This window comes from Microtus pennsylvanicus, chromosome 18, assembly GCF_037038515.1.
Source record: "Microtus pennsylvanicus isolate mMicPen1 chromosome 18, mMicPen1.hap1, whole genome shotgun sequence".
Taxonomy (NCBI): domain Eukaryota; kingdom Metazoa; phylum Chordata; class Mammalia; order Rodentia; family Cricetidae; genus Microtus; species Microtus pennsylvanicus.
Genome location: NC_134596.1, coordinates 12,102,501 through 12,118,315, shown reverse-complemented (window position 1 = coordinate 12,118,315; position 15,815 = coordinate 12,102,501). Strand labels below are relative to the sequence as shown.

The window sequence follows — 15,815 nt, the reverse complement described above, 5'->3', positions numbered from 1 at the left end:
TAATTATCCCATTGCCACATTCAAATTTTTAAAAGTCCCCAGGTGCACATGAATGCAACGTTCAAGGAAGTCTTAAAATATTCTGACATCTGAGATTTCCAAACATCTCACAAGCAACCGTGGTTTGCAATTATGCGTAAAAATAGTCTCTCGTTTCTCCATTGTTCTGTGCTGTTAGCAGTCTCCTAGGGTCAGAAGAGGGTGCCGAAGAAGCCCTTACCTTATTTCTCTGCTGCTTTCCCCTTATGAGAGGCTGCGTTCTATAGCCCCAGGCCGGCTCTAGGAACCACAAGGTGATCAGGCATGCCTCTGAGTGCCAATGGGCACCCAGAGGGCTGCAAGCTGAGAGAGTAAACATCAACCCTCCCCACAGTCCTGGTTCTACCGCAGACACCACGCCAGTGCTACCTCATGGCTTCAGCCACACAAGTGGTATTGTGTGTGTGTGCGTGTGTGTACTTTAACATGCACGTGTGTGTGTGTGTGTGAGAGAGAGAGAGAGAGACAGAGAGAGAGAACAAAAAAAATTACTGCCAGTCTCTTCCCTCTGAGCGCCTTCTTAGGGAAGTAATCCTTACATGAGAAGGGAAGGCAAGTGTTCAGCCCACACGCAGGAATGTGGCTTGCACTAGTGGAAAAGGCTGGCCCTTTGAGCTGGGCCTCCAAGCATCTTCCTTTTGTAAAATAACAGGTTCCAAGCTTGTTCTTGCTGTGGCATATTCAGAGGTTAGTGACACACTCACACACAGCTTCCCTGTGCTCCACGAGACCTAGTCATGTCTCTACTCAACATGTCCTCTGGTCACTGTGGCCTCCACTCTCTTCATTTGTATTCTCTGTCTAGAAGGAGCTATGTCTCCTGCTCTGGGAGGATACACAATGTGATGCTTATTTGGCCTTAAGGACTACAGCCGGCTCCCGCATACAGACAGGAATCCTCAACACTGAGCTTTGTAAATAGCTGAGAGACTCCAGACAGGAGCAGAATTCTCCCTCGTCCCTCTGAGATAGCCTTTCCACCCAGCCTGTGGGTACTCTTTTCCACTTCAGAGAAAGGGATCCAGAGTGAACCTGTTCTGTGCACTTGGCTCTATTGGCCCTTCGTCTTTGAACTTAGAATTGGTTCTTCCCCTAATCAAAAATGACCTCTCAGCCTCTGCTTTCCAGAAAGGCCTGGAATAGGAGAGGCAGTCACTCTTAGCTTTCCTGGTGACCAGGTCCCTGTGGCCACAAGCCACTGTTAGTCTCCCAGTGTATTGTAGCCAGGCACTCAGTTCTTACGCTACATTCTGGGACTGCCTACATTTGTTCTAAACCTCGAGGGAGAACATTCTTTCGAGATGACCCAGACATCTTGCCTCCTGCTCTCGCCAGACACCCTTCACTGTGTTTGAGGAGTGGCTGGGTGAGGCCACTGCAGGCTTGCTTCCCAAGTGGAAATGTCTGCTTGCTGCTCCAAGGTGTGATGTGGTTGCCACAAGACACATGGCTTGTTCCGGTGACATTCTTAGAAGGCATTGCAGCAGAAGGGAGGCTGGGATCTGGGATGACATACTCATACTGTGTTTGTCCCCTAGGGATCACCACTGTGCTCACCATGACAACCATCAACACTCACCTTCGGGAGACTCTGCCCAAAATCCCCTACGTCAAAGCCATCGACATGTACCTGATGGGCTGTTTCGTCTTTGTATTCCTGGCCCTTCTGGAGTACGCCTTCGTCAACTACATTTTCTTTGGAAGAGGTCCCCAAAGGCAGAAGAAGCTCGCAGAGAAGACTGCCAAGGCCAAGAATGACCGTTCCAAGAGTGAAAGCAACCGGGTAGGCTCTCTACAGCTTGGGCATTCCAGCCCCACAGTTTCTAACCTTCCAGCTCATCCCCTCGGAGCTGGGCAGGGAGCCCTACCCAGCATACTGTGAAAGGCTCCTAGGGCAAGCCTTCAGGGTTCCTATCGATCCAACATTGGAACAGGCGTCGAGGAGGCCAGCTTCCCTTCCCACCTTCCTTAAAAAGAACAGAATCAGAAATGACCAGTACTCTAGAATGCAGGGCTCTTGTCTGACATGGAAAATACCTTTTTTTTTTCAAAAGATCTCAATATTCCTCCAATTATAAGATTACCAGTTCACTCATGCAGCTTGCCCCCATGGTAAGCAGTGTAGCAGGGAGTCACCTCCCTGGTCCATCCTTTCTGCTGGTCCCAGTCCCACGAGGAGAACATTAAACATGAATGCCCCAGGCAGCGAAGGCTCAGGAGGTTAGCAGAGCTGCTGGCTGTGGTCTCTGCACAGCACAGATTCCCACCCAGCGCAGGAGTGCTCCCCTGCCGGTCCCAAAGGGACCAGGCCTTGAATACATGTACTCATAAAAGCGTTATGTTAGTATAATGAGATTACAGTGAAATGTTACAGTTTCTTAAAATGTACCCTTTTATGTCTTCATCTCCTCAAATCCTCAATAATACATTTCTACTGTTATGCCCAAATCTGCAAAGTTCCCGCAAAATCCAACAAGGAGACCAAGTCCTGTATGTAAAAGCAAAGAGCCTTTATTTTATGCAAGTTTGCAAACTCAATCAATCTGCACATACAACGTATTGGAATAAATGGAGAACCCCGAGCTCAGTTAGAGTTGGATTTTTATGGTGGTAAAGGTGGGGTTGAGGGCTTTCTGAGGTTCAGGACCCCTGATTGGCTGACATTTGTCTAGGGGTGTCCAGGTGAGTGTGTGCTGGCAGGTGATCCTATCTACAGTAGTTGGCACCGTAGGCATTTCCTTTGGATGGTCTGTTCTTGGGTGGTGGTCAGGTGATCTCAGCTTGTGGTTCTTCCTGCAACCAGGTTTTGCTTCAGGGTAAACTATTGAGACTCAGGCCTCTTGTTAAACTTATTAGTGGCTGAGTCCTACTCTGGCAGGTGATAATGTTTGGAAATAAAGAACTTCCTTTACTTAGCTTATCATGGCTGGCCCCCACACCTACCAGGTTAAATATGGACTTACTCCTTCGTTCCTTTCTTTTTGCTGTGCTGTTTAATTCGGGTTTTAAAATCTACGTGTTTTTCAAGCCCTTGGAGGTTTCCTTTCCTTCTTCTGTGCACCTGTGCCAGCATGGATCCCCAATGCTGCCTGACATGGGATGGCAAAGGTGCAGGACCGGATGGAGTCCTGCAAGCGTGTGGAAACGGCCCCTTCCTGTCTGTAAAAACAGATGAAATTGGTCTCTGAATAGAACTAGGTTTTCCACAGACAAAATTATCTTCAATATCTTCCTTGAGAATCTACTCTGTTCCAGACTGTTAGGTTTCTATGGAGATCATGCTGTACTATGAATACACAAGATGTCTTGGCCTTGGTGTTTCCAAGGAAACGGGAATTAATCATGCCATGTTATCTCCGTGGCCGAGCGCATGGACAACTGCACACATGATCAGTGTTCTTTCCACTTTCTTCTGTGTTTGACAATCGCCACTTTCTTTCCTTTTCGCTAAACGGGACTGTTTAAAGCCTTCAAAGCATCATTGTTCGGAAACCTTCTTGGGAGTATAAAGTACAAAATTTAAAGGAAACACTCAAGCCAGTAGCATTTGTGGGTAAAATGATCAGAATGTATAAAGAATATGAATTAGAAGCAGAGGAAATTCTAATTGACTTAGGAATCCATTTTCAGGTTTTTTTCCCCCATAAATGTTTTTTTTTTTCTGAGCTGTTTCAGGGAGGCCTCTATATATTCATAGTTTTCTGAATACACAGCTCTCATTCCATTCTTAGCTTTGGAAGCCAGCACATAAACACCAGGGATTCTCATTTTGGACATCTATTTGATGCTTTCACAGTTCCGCGTTAAACATATTCCTCCCTCTCTTAAGAGTTTGCTGATATTTCTAAGTAGGCATAGGACACCCCCCCTCCCCCCCCCCCAGTTTGCAGGTTGCAGAGTATGAGAAACACCAGAGCCATAGACTTGATTCCAGACAGAAAAGGCTGGGCCTGAGGGGTCCATCCAAACAGTCTCTTTTAAGTTTTCAGTGACAAGGCTTGACTCTGCTTATCAGTGTGACCAGCCACAGCCAGTCGTTTTCCCTAACAGGGACCCTGCTTCTTACTGTCTTTCCTAAGCAAAGGGCCTTCCCCATGGCTCTGTCATGGGCAGAGTGCCCTGGAGGCATTTCAGGCCACCAGCTGCCAACAACTGCTGGCAAACTCTTACTGACCCGGCTGCCAAACCGTAAGCAAGCTTTCCGTAGACTTAGTGGTCACACAATATCGTAACTTCACACGTAATACATACATGTTCCAAATGTTTCTTTCTTCTTCTGGTTTCTCCGTTTGGTACAGTGTAAGCCATTTCACTTGAATTTGTCTACGCATACTGCCTGTTTGTTCCAGGCCTGCTACTACACCCGAGAGCAAGCCTTTGGTCATAACGCACACATTGCATTTGTAAATCCTGTGGTATCTGAGGATTGACTCATTGGCATGGTCTTTTAAAGTCATGACACGACACAGCCACAAGTGTATGGGGGGGAGGGGTACCAGCAATTGGCCCTATGCCCCATTTGCCAGGCAAAGCAATAATTCATGTCAAGAATCAGATTCACAGACTCAACATTATTCTTAGTGAGCAGGGAGAGCTGGTGCCACCCTCAAATGGCAAATCTTGTCTTGTTCTTCTAAAACCAGAAATTTTCACTTGACTGCAATCTGGAAGGCAAGTGAAGAATTGACTGAGTGTCAGCCTAGTGACATAGCCCAGGAAAGAGAAACTCTTATGTGATATTTTCTGGATGAGATGTTTTCAGTGTTTTTAATTTTGGAAAGCTGCACCTGTCCAGGTTCACAGCAGAAAAAAAAAGCCACCTTGAAATTAGTGGATGTAATTATAGTCAGTGTGAGCTGGACCCTTCAAAATAACAAGAATTCATGCAGCACTTTAAAAATTACAAGCCACCTGTCTTTCTGAAAACAGCACGTCAGCCTTAGAGCCCCACAGCCACTCCTTTCTCTAGAAATGAGACTTACATTCTAGAGGTAAGGACAAGAGGAAGTGGTCACCTTCTCTTTTAGGAACGTTGATTTTAAAAATGAGATGTCTAAAGGTTAAGAAATTTTAATACTCTTGAAACATATCAGACAAAAATGTCGGCAATTTTCTGCGTGTTGGTTTACGTTTAAACCAAACCCATGTAACAGTAACTCAGTAAGTAAAGCAGCCAAGCTGTTTTCAGCTGAGATATAATTTAATATATGATTGCATTCTTTTGCATACTATAATTAGTATTATTTTTGATAATGCTGCCATTGTAGGGTTTCAACCTCTCTGGAATAGAGTTGTGAAAAATTAAGACTGTTTCTTGAGTCCCATCTCAGGAGACTCCTCAGGCAGCTACAGGCTTGTCTTCAACATTCAGAGGGCCCAAGAGAACTTTACCAACTGGTCAAGTTTTATTCTTTAATTTGCAAACGACTAACAGGTTCCTAAGGAAACGTGGTCTCTCTCAGGCTAGGTTTTCTTCACTGAAGTTCAGAGAAACAGCCCCCCACCTTCATCCAATCACTTCCCAAACACATGACGGTGGCCACAGGGATCTAGAGAAGACAGGACACTGACTCACAGATGTGTCCCTAGATAGCAAGACATCAACCTTCTCTCTCATATCTTCTGTCCCCTGTGTGGATTCTGACCTGTCACAAATGCCACCTCTGCTTTGCCTCAGCTCTTGATTGACGTCTTCTCTTTCTTCAACCCGCAAGTCAAATGTCCCTCCCCATAGAATCATCCTTATTTTCCCCTATCAGTGAAAAATGCTTCCGTCATTCCATGCCACAAACACTGTTGTTTGCTCACCGTCCGGCACATTCTCTGTCCGTGTGCAATGGCAGATCGCTTAAATGATTTCCTCTAACAGTTTCTTGCTTCTGCTAGAATGCACACACCTGATTCCACTCTGGCAGATGCTCATGTCAGGTGGCATTTATCTGCTCCTACTGGCCTGGGAGGATCAGCTCCGCCACATACCTGTTCACTTGGATTCCTTCGATTCGGATAAAAAAAAAATAAAAAATAAACAGGAACTTTTCCGTATTGTGTTTTGATAACTAGAAATGAGTTTGAAATTCTTTCGTGAAATGTATTTGTTGATTGTTGGAAGTTCCCGCCTAGGAGACTGCTTGGGAGGAGGCATCCCTGTTTTCCTCTTCATGGTCCATAGCCTGGCCTGCACAACCCGGATGTAAGCAAGTGTGTACTTGTATTTTCGTGAATGACCCCAAATAATGCAGGCCCCTGGTGTACGTCTCTAGTGAGGCACAGAGGTGGCTCACGACCCTTTATCTCTGTTTTCTTCTCTAAAAATAGCCAGGGAAGAGGAATATGTTTCCATAGCTACTAACATTTTCAGTGTACTTTCTACCTTGGAGGAAAATTGCTAAGCTTTCTGAAATGCTCAGTAATGTAGCAAGTGATTTGTTACTATGGAGAAGAGTAAGTTTTCTGAGTACTTTAAAAAGTCAGTGCCTCCCCTTTGGGATATCCTGTGCCTCAACTTCGGGGACAAAGTAGTTTACCATGTACGTGCATCTCTAAAATGTTGAACATAGAAAAAGAAGTAAACCAATTTCATGTGGATCTCACTTAATATAAGTACATGGTGAGTGTACTGTCTTTGTGATTTAAAGCCAGGTACTGGGTAGAACGATGGCCATCTTCACTGGAGTCAAATGAAGTGATGGAATAAACTAAATGACAGCTCTTACCTGGCCGAGTCCCTTCTCAGTCCCCCTCTAAGTCAAGACGCCTTGTGAGCCTCCCTCCTTTCCTGACCCGCACAAATCCTTTATGCCGTAGAACACTCTGGGCTACACCAGAGAGAGGCAGCACTAGTGAGCCAGGACCCGACCTGCACGCTTGCTTTTGACTATCCTGTGTGCTGAGACCTGTTCAGCCACAGGCTCCTTCCTGCCCCAGGAGAGGGAGTTCAAGCTGCCCCTTCTAGGTAGAGCGAGTGGGTGTGGCCAAGGTTCTCTCACAGCTGAGCCTTGCCCCTGCCATGCTGCCAGAGGGCGTGAGGGGCAGAGCCCTTCACTGTCCTCTTCATTTCAGCCACTCCATAATTCCTCTGTGACTTCAGCTGCCTCCTCCTGCTGGAACCACCATCAGCTCAGTCTGGAAAAATCCCACAACAGTCTCTCTGGCTTTGAAGGCAGCAAACAGCCTTTGTCCGTGAGAAGGTGTTATTATCTATCATTCCAAGAGAAGATTGGGAGACAAAAAAATGAGGGACAATGCAAAGCCCGAACAGAACCAACTTTCTCAGTTCGGTGAGATCAACACACGAGTATCATTAACTCTGCGTGCATCTGAGTCTTCAAGTCTGGATGGAGTCAGAGAGAGGAACTGTCTCTCTCCTCCTCCTCCATTCAAACGTCCAAGAAGAAAGGCCAGTGTCATGGCCTACACCTGTAATTTGAGCATGTAGGAGACTAAGGTCAAAGGATTGCCATAAGATTAAGGCTATCCTGTGCTCCAGAGTGAGTTCTTAGTTAGCCTAGGCTAGACTGAGACCCTGCTTTGAAAAAACAGACAAAATGCCAACACAAATCAGAACTGCCAAGATACAGAACCAAGCTGCTGGTTCTGCTGCAGGCACCCGAGCCACTCAGAGACCAAAAAGAGACTCCGGGCTCTGTCCAGGAGCAGAAAGAGAGCATCCGTCTACACTGCTAGTGTTTTTTTCCAGACTGCTATTGGTCATGGACTCCCTTGTCACATCTCAATTTCAGCTTCTATTCCTGACCCTGCAAGCATGTACTTCAGAATCCTCAGTTTTCGTCGTGGGCATTTAGAGACTACTTTTCACATTGCATTTTTCAAGCATAGGGTTGGAGTTTCTTAGCAAGACCTACCGAAACCCTTACAGGCCCAGTCTCTTATTTACCTCCCATTTATCACCAAGTATCCTCTATTGTTATGATTAATTAGACAGTGGAAAGATGATAATGGCAGAGCAAAAGCACCAAGAACTCCACCCACCGATAGGCGTACTGCGCGTGGCTTCATCATCTTGAGAACCTGAGTTAATTCAGCTGGTTTACCTTACACAGAACTCTTTACTTTGGGGCTTTGCTTGTGATGTGTTTCATACTTTGGCCTAAAAATGGCCTCTCTCCTTTTGTTTTTTTTCTCCTGTGTTATTTTGCATATTAGACAAATGCGTACATCAGGTTTCCCCTCATCCTATAGTACTATTGAGAGTTGCTATGGCAGATTCCCATAAATTTAACCAGGGTAAAGCAGTACTCGTTTCTATCAGGCACCTTTTAGGTAAAAAGCACTAAGAGGGTAGGACTAAGGAGGGGGTAGCCCCCCTCTCGAGGCTAAAACCAAAGTGACCGAGTTAAGAGTGCGCAGTCCTCCCACCAAACGTAAAGTGAGTCCTCCTTAGGCTGCGCATTCATCTCCTGCCTTCTGCTTCTAGCAGGAAACGTTCTCTACTATGCTTAGGAAAGAATACGTAAGGATATCGGGTGCAACCAGCAATTCAAGATGGTCTGCCTTGAGGGTTGTACCTCTGAGCTCATCTCCAGAGTCCCCTCGGAACACGCTCACAAGCTCTGGCAAATGAGAATTGATCTAGCGAGGGCACAGCTAATACTGTTAATACCGAGAGGTATTCTCAAACAGGATTGTGAGCAACTCCATGCCAAGAGCCTGAGTGGCCTTTCCAGCTGCAGCTTTTCCTTCACGAGCCTTGGCCGCTGTGCCCTTGATAGCTGTGACTCTATGCTCTTTCCCCCACTCAGTGCTTCACGTGGCTGCCCATCTCTCCCTGGGTAGGCGTCGGGACACTCTCTGCCCACCTCATTCAGCTTAACACTTCTAATGAGAGTAAGGGATGCCTTCTATAAAACCAGGAAGACAAAAATTAACACATCTGTAAGATTCTGCAGGACCACTAGTGGCTCATGGGAAAATCCACCACCCATGAATCTAGCCCTAAAACAAAGGGTAGGCTAGCCAGTGACAAGGGAAGAAAAGGGGACACAGCTGTATCACACAGTCCTCCAGGGAAAAGGAAGGCCGGGGATGGGAGAACATACAGGAACTGAGTGCTCAGGGAAGCAGGCCAGGCCAGTTACAGTCTGATCCCAGGAGGAATTCCACCAGGGAACCCCACCCCGCCCCAAGCCACAGAAAGGCTGCTGAAAATTTTTTAGCAGCCTAAAAAAGCAAGCATTCTCCTGGCACTGTCACCAAAGGTCTAAAGCTGTATTAACAAGGATGAAACTTGATTATTTCAAAGTCAGACTTTACTGTGGAAAGAAATTTGCTACTTTAAATGTGGCCCTGGCAAAAGAAGACATCTGCCAAGGCCACAAAGAGGCAGGGGCCTACACCTGTATCTACCCCAGCAGTCACCAGAAGCACCATCGGGACCGTCCCTGGGCTTCTCCATGGTAATCTGGCAATTTAAATCTTCAACGACTGGGCTAGCAGGCTAGCAAGTGCTGGGGGAAAGTCAGCATCCTTAGCAGATGCTGGACCCGGTTCCAAGGACAGCCTTCCAAAGAGAGCAAGCTAACGTCCTAAGAATGACCCCGTGTCTACTGGAAGCCACAGCGGGTACCAAATGTCACATGTCCTCGGCCATCTCTAAAAGGAGCTTAAGTTACCAGTAGGGCAGTAAGAGGTTAACCACAGAGCATAGGAATAAAAGGGAGTAATCCTACCAAGGCACGCCTAGGAAAGCTATGTGCGTGAGGGCTCTGTTGTCGCCTCTCCTGTGCCATGCTCACCTCCATCCGGGACTGTGAGGTCTCATGAGCCAACCATTGGGAAGAGAGGTTGAGTGGGCACAGGTATTGTGGCATTGCCATTAGATCGGATGGTACCTGCTGAAGAGCGGCCGAGGAAGGAAGGGCTCCACCATTTCCACCCTGCCCAATTCCAAAGGGTTACTAGCACAGAGGTAAAATCCTAGTAGGGGTTGGTGCTTTGGTGTTCTCCTCAGTAGGGATTCTGATGTATAACATGAAATATCAGTTTGCTAAAGCGCCATTTCTCTTCTTTGGTGGCCTCTGTATGAACCTTCAAGTAAAGGAAATGCCGTCTGTCAGCTGCAGTTAAAGTTCCAAAATGGTATTTTCCTATAAAATGCGGCAAAGGGTTGACAGATGGACGCCTTCTCATAAATGACATTGGATGATTCTGTAACATCACTCTGTCCTGGGCTTGTATATAAAAGTAAACGAATGGGCATGCCAGCTCCTAAAGGTGTCTCTTTTCTCCACTTAGGTGGATGCTCATGGGAACATCCTATTAACATCGCTGGAGGTTCACAACGAAATGAATGAGGTCGCAGGCGGCGTCGGAGACACCAGGAATTCAGCAATATCCTTTGACAACTCAGGAATCCAGTATAGGAAACAGAGCATGCCCAGGGAAGGGCACGGGCGGTACATGGGAGACAGAAGCATCCCGCACAAGAAGACCCACCTACGGAGGAGGTCTTCACAGCTCAAGATCAAAATCCCCGATCTCACCGATGTGAATGCCATAGACAGATGGTCCCGGATCGTGTTTCCCTTCACCTTTTCCCTTTTCAACTTAGTTTACTGGCTGTACTATGTTAACTGAGTGACTGTACTTGATTTTTCAAAGACTCCATTTAACACTGAGTGAAATATTACCCTGCCTGTCAAGTTTTTATACCAGTACACACACACACCTACACACACACACACACACACACAATTGTATATATATGTGAACTTTCTCAGCATATATATAAAAGACACGTGTATGTGAGGATGTATGTGTATATGTTTATATACGCAGGTGTGACTATCTGCGTACATAAGGCAAATACACACACATGCCGTACATTTTGCAACTATGGACAATTTAACACAGGATGCATATTAAAGAAAGTCATAGCTTTTTTTTTCTTTCTTTTTCTAATTGAAAGGGACAAGTATCTAAATATTATGCCTCAAGACTGAGGGTGCGAAACACAGTCATCCCAAAGTGTGTCTTTTATTATCCTAAGTTCGATATTTTCTCTGAAAAACCAGGAAGGAATTTCTTAGCTAATCTTTGGGAACTCCCACAGCGCAAGTTGTACGCCTCATATCCTCTCTTTCGGTTTGCAGCCAAGGCTTGTTGGCTTCTGTGTGACGGGCTTGTTTCATCAGGTTTGCTTCTCTGTGTCGGGGTTAGCAGACGAGGCGAGTCTCTGGCAGCTCTCTTACCTGATCCTCACCGGTAGGTAGCTCCCACGCTCGTGTCTGAGAGTCCATCTCTTGCAACCTCACCGGGAGTAAGCGGTGTCCCATTGTGAGTACTCCACCGTCCCCGTACATGAGGGGGATTTCTGTTAACGCGAAGTGGGTCCAGCTTAACTGTCTTTGTGGGAACACAATGGCACGTTTGGATAATGAGATCCAGTCACGAACGTGTGCTCTCCATTTTGTCCAGATCTCTAGGTCCTCTGTAGAACTGGAAGCATAGGCGTCTCAGGTTCTTTGTTACTCTGAGGTAAAACCATCTAGAGTGATTCCCCCTTGCAGTTACGTTACCGTTCTTATAACATCGTATGTTAATATGAATATATTTGCATAATATGCATACATATGTATATTACCAGGATTTTGTTTCCTCTGCTTGCTACCATGGCAGCATGCGACGTCATACTTTTCATTCTGTGATAGAACTACTTTCTGTTATCTAGAGATTAAGATTGAACCTAAAAATGTTTCTATTGTTCACTTTTGGAAACTCAAGAAACATCCTCACAGCCTTTATTTCTGTACTGACATTGTCTCATAAGCACATCCAGCTCCTCCTAGACTGACTAGGATTCTGCAGGAACACGACCAGTACACACCGCGATCACACAACGACCCATGACCGTTCCCGAGGCAAGGAGGGCAACCTGACACAAACACAGTCTCTTTTGGTTCCTTCTGACCCACAGCCTCATCAGTATTTGGACTTTTTAAAGCTCGTAGAAACAAGACAAGGTGCACCGGTTTCATAGACGCAACCTTAACTTACTATTTAGATGAGCTCTTTCTAAAGACAAACAAAGATGATATATTTTTTGTAAACTCTTTCTATCACGGGCATCCATAAACTGACTGCAGTCGTGTGAGCAGGTGTCACAGCGAAGCATTGGGAAGACAGGATAAAAAAGCAAAACCTGCAGTGAAGAACTGCTAAATTAATAACCCCCACACCCCACGCATGCGTCACCCTCACGTCTAGCACCATCGTTTACCACACAGGCAGCACCACCACCCTCCCCAAGATGTGTGCCGTGTGGACTGCCTCCATGAACTGACACACTTGATTTTTCGGTGGCCATAGCAATCCTTAATATGTGGGAGTCTGACTTTTCCAAACCCAAGCTTAGGTCAAAGCTAATCCACAGAATCTTATGTTAGGGACAGTGACTGAATTTGATGCCCTTATCCGCCTCCATTCTTGTCTACTAAGTCTTCTTTCAATCACTGCTCCTTGGCTGTCTTTTCTCCCTGGAGATGAGCCCGTGAATTTGGGCTTTTCTCTGGAAATCTTCTTTTTCATGGGTAACAGTAGGAGGAGACAAAGAGTTAAACAGATTCGAAAAAAAAATTCTGTAAGTGGCCTTATCGTTGTAACATATTAAAGAAAAGCAAATGTTTGCGAGACCTTATCCCTTTCAATACTTCAGGTATCTCTCTGTGTACCCTGTCACTCAAGGTGTGAGCCACATGTCGAAGAGGGACCCCCAAAGGCCAGCCATGTGGCAGAAGGGGTCAGCCACTGAGAGTTTATCATACTAAGAACTGTGACTTTTTTTTTCTGGGAGAAAAGTGACTCAAAATTTTTTGATGCATAGTTGAGATACCCACATTATCAGAGACAGAAACTCCACGGGGCTCAGAAGAACCGCAACACGCTCCCTGGGAATCTCTGGATATAAATTTGCATGGTGTAGTCATAACAGCTTTTGAGCTTTTTATATGCATTTGGCACCAAGACTGGGATCCACAAATTTATAGACACTGCAATGAAGTTACCATAGTAGCTAGACTCTAAGTAGTGTTTGTAATTATACACACACACATACACACACACACACACACACACACACACACACACAAGTACATACATGTATTCTGTAAAAAAAAAAAAACAACTCATTTTTAAGATTCTTGGGTATGTGTTTGCTTTACACCATTTCAGAAGAAAAGCATTTTCGTCCTAATAAGTTATTTTATGGCTTCTCTATTTTTCAAAGCTGCGAGAAGCGTTGAGGTGAGAACTCTGGCTGTTCTAGCAGAAGAGTGGGGTCTGATCCCTGCTCCAGTAAGGTAGCCTCTCTTCACTTTATAGTAGCTGTTTGAGCCAGTGGGCGAGCACATGCCAGGATTCCACCAGGACCTGTGATGGAGGTGGCTGTTACCCATGCCCAGAGTTCTTAAGAATAGAAAACTTCATTTCCCATCAACTCAACAAACACTAATTTTCTCAGTAGTACTGTCTTTCTAAGATGAGATGCTTCGCCAAGGGCTCGCGGTGTTGACACCTTGATGATAGCCCCTTATTTGGCCATTTTCAGATGTGTCTATGACAACCCAAGAGCCCTCCTCCATCAGTCCCAGCCAAGAAAGGCTGACCAGAGTGGAATCATCTTTAAAACAAAAGTCACTCCTGATTACCAACCCCAGAACTGTTGAGAGGTTGTGATGCCAATGCCGTAATCCATTCAATGCCCCTGAATCTCAGAAGAACTAGAAAGCATGTCATAATAATATTCCCACGAGGCTTTAAGCGACATGTCCATCTGCAGTATTGTGCGTTTGGATGCCAACATGGGGACATCTTCAGCTGTTCCCACCAAAATCTCCTCTCTTGTTTTGAAACATGGAGTTGACAGTGTCATCAATGAGATGATCTCGAAGGAGACCGGCACGTGGCAGTTGTAGGTGTTTGCCCCTTGTGAACACATTCTGAAAAGATGTGTTCAATTTTGAACCTCCTTGCTTAAAAGCATAAACCTACTATAATTTATATTTTAACCCTCCACCTGAAACTGAGTTCATATTTCTGGCCATTTTCTGTAAGCCAACTGAACCACTGGTAAAATATTTGATTACTCTTGGAACGAGCACTGGCTCTCCCGTCAGTGCGAACTTTCCAGCAGAGTAACGTCGTCTCTGGGGGCGAAGACCTGCCCTGGTGGAGTGGATTTCCCAGGACTCTGGCGAGCGTGCCTTGGCCTGATTACCTCTTCTCCTGCGTTGAAAGGTGCCGTGTTTTCCTGAATGACTAAACCCCTCACCTTGGGACAGTGACCTCCCAGAGTGGCTCACACACATGTCCCACTTGGTGGTACCTCTCCTAGGGATGGCCCACACATGTCATTCGTGACTCCTTTTTCTACTTCCCAAGTCAGTAGATGTGTTCAAGGTAAGTACAGGATTGTTCTGGTAGGAATAGGCGGTTGCTGTCCTGATTGATATCCATGTCGATTTCATTTCATTGTAAAGATAAACTTAAACCCGATTTTGCTTAAGCACATTGATGTAATTTTTTCGTATTATTTGACGTGAAAAAAAACAGCAAAATTGAGTGACAGATACAATATGAAACTTGTTGAATGAATTCAAATTTATTAAAAAAGGACTAACTGACAAACATGAGGTCTGTTTTTTTTTTTTATTTTCTCTTCCCTAACTCTCTGCTGTTGAATGGTGTGGTGTTATTTCAATCCAACCTTGTTTAATTGCATATGTCCAGCTGGGTTATGTGAAAATAAAAAGATTTTACAGCCCCAAACTGACTGCCTAAGATAATGGTAGAACTGTTTCTTTGAAAACAAAATATCACAATTTATGTGTTTTTTTTTTATATGAGGATCGAAGTTTGGTGTGGGAGGTCCTTCTGTCTATGTGTTGCTTTTATTGGTTAATGAATAAAGAAACTGATAGAGTAGAGTAGAGTTAGGTGGGAAAGACTAAACTGAATGCTGGGAAAAAGAAGGTGGAGTCAGGGAGAAGATGCCATGTAGCCCCGCCAGAGACAGACCGATAAGCTACGGCCATGTTCAATACACAGATTAATAGTGGTGGGCTAAATTACAATATAAGAGTTAGCCAGAAATACACTTAAGCTATTGGCCAAACAGTACTGCAAATAATATAGTTTCTGCGTGATTATTTCGGGGCTGAGCAGCCGGGAACAAGTGGCCTCTTACTACATAAGTTCAGTGCTTAATATTGAAAAAATTAATCACAATTTTGCTTCAAATTTAAACTTCAAAGGATAAACAGCGACACAAAGAGTGACCTATTCGAGTCTTCAAATTAGTGTTTTAAGACACACGCATTTTTTTGTGATGAAAGCCAGGGAACAAGCTCTCCATCTCTGGATAGCCACCCTTGGAGATTTTTCAGCAGTTTCCCTGGCTGTTTCTACGGTGAAAGTGAGATGTTATCACAGAGTGAACAAGTGAGTGAGCAAATGAATGATTTAGATTATAGACACATCCATGCTGACAAGTTTGTGAGAGCCCCATCTCCCTCCTTGGGTCCTAGGGATTCTCATGACGCTCTTAACTCGATGCTGCTGACCAACTGGTCTACATTCACGCACAGCCACTTGCTGTGTAGTCAGGGGTGATACAAGCACCATTTGCAAACCTCATTCTGATATGTAAACGAGTTTTGTATTTCCAGTCTTCTCCGGAGTCTTGACTTGGTCATGCCTTAAACTAAGCTGTTGTCTGTGATGAGGACATCTCTGTGGGAAAATTTTTCTCTTGGTCACTC

At 45.2% G+C, this 15,815-nt stretch overlaps 1 protein-coding gene across 2 annotated transcripts in view; it reads left to right on the top strand.

Moving 5' to 3' along the window:
* Window positions 1-14,682, top strand: part of Gabrb3 (gamma-aminobutyric acid type A receptor subunit beta3) — a 233,840-nt gene extending 219,158 nt beyond the window's left edge. Inside the window, exons 8-10 of one of the 2 annotated variants that reach the window (XR_012908342.1) lie at window positions 1,578-1,822; window positions 10,294-12,258; window positions 12,289-14,682. Coding sequence is in view for 1 of the 2 variants with exons in the window: in XM_075953121.1 (XP_075809236.1) it covers window positions 1,578-1,822; window positions 10,294-10,635 (587 nt within the window). In the remaining variant the exon portion in view is untranslated. Of the gene's footprint in view, window positions 1-1,577; window positions 1,823-10,293 lie in introns of both variants that reach the window. The other variant, XM_075953121.1, reaches the window with a different exon arrangement.
* Window positions 14,683-15,815: the final 1,133 nt, after the last annotated feature.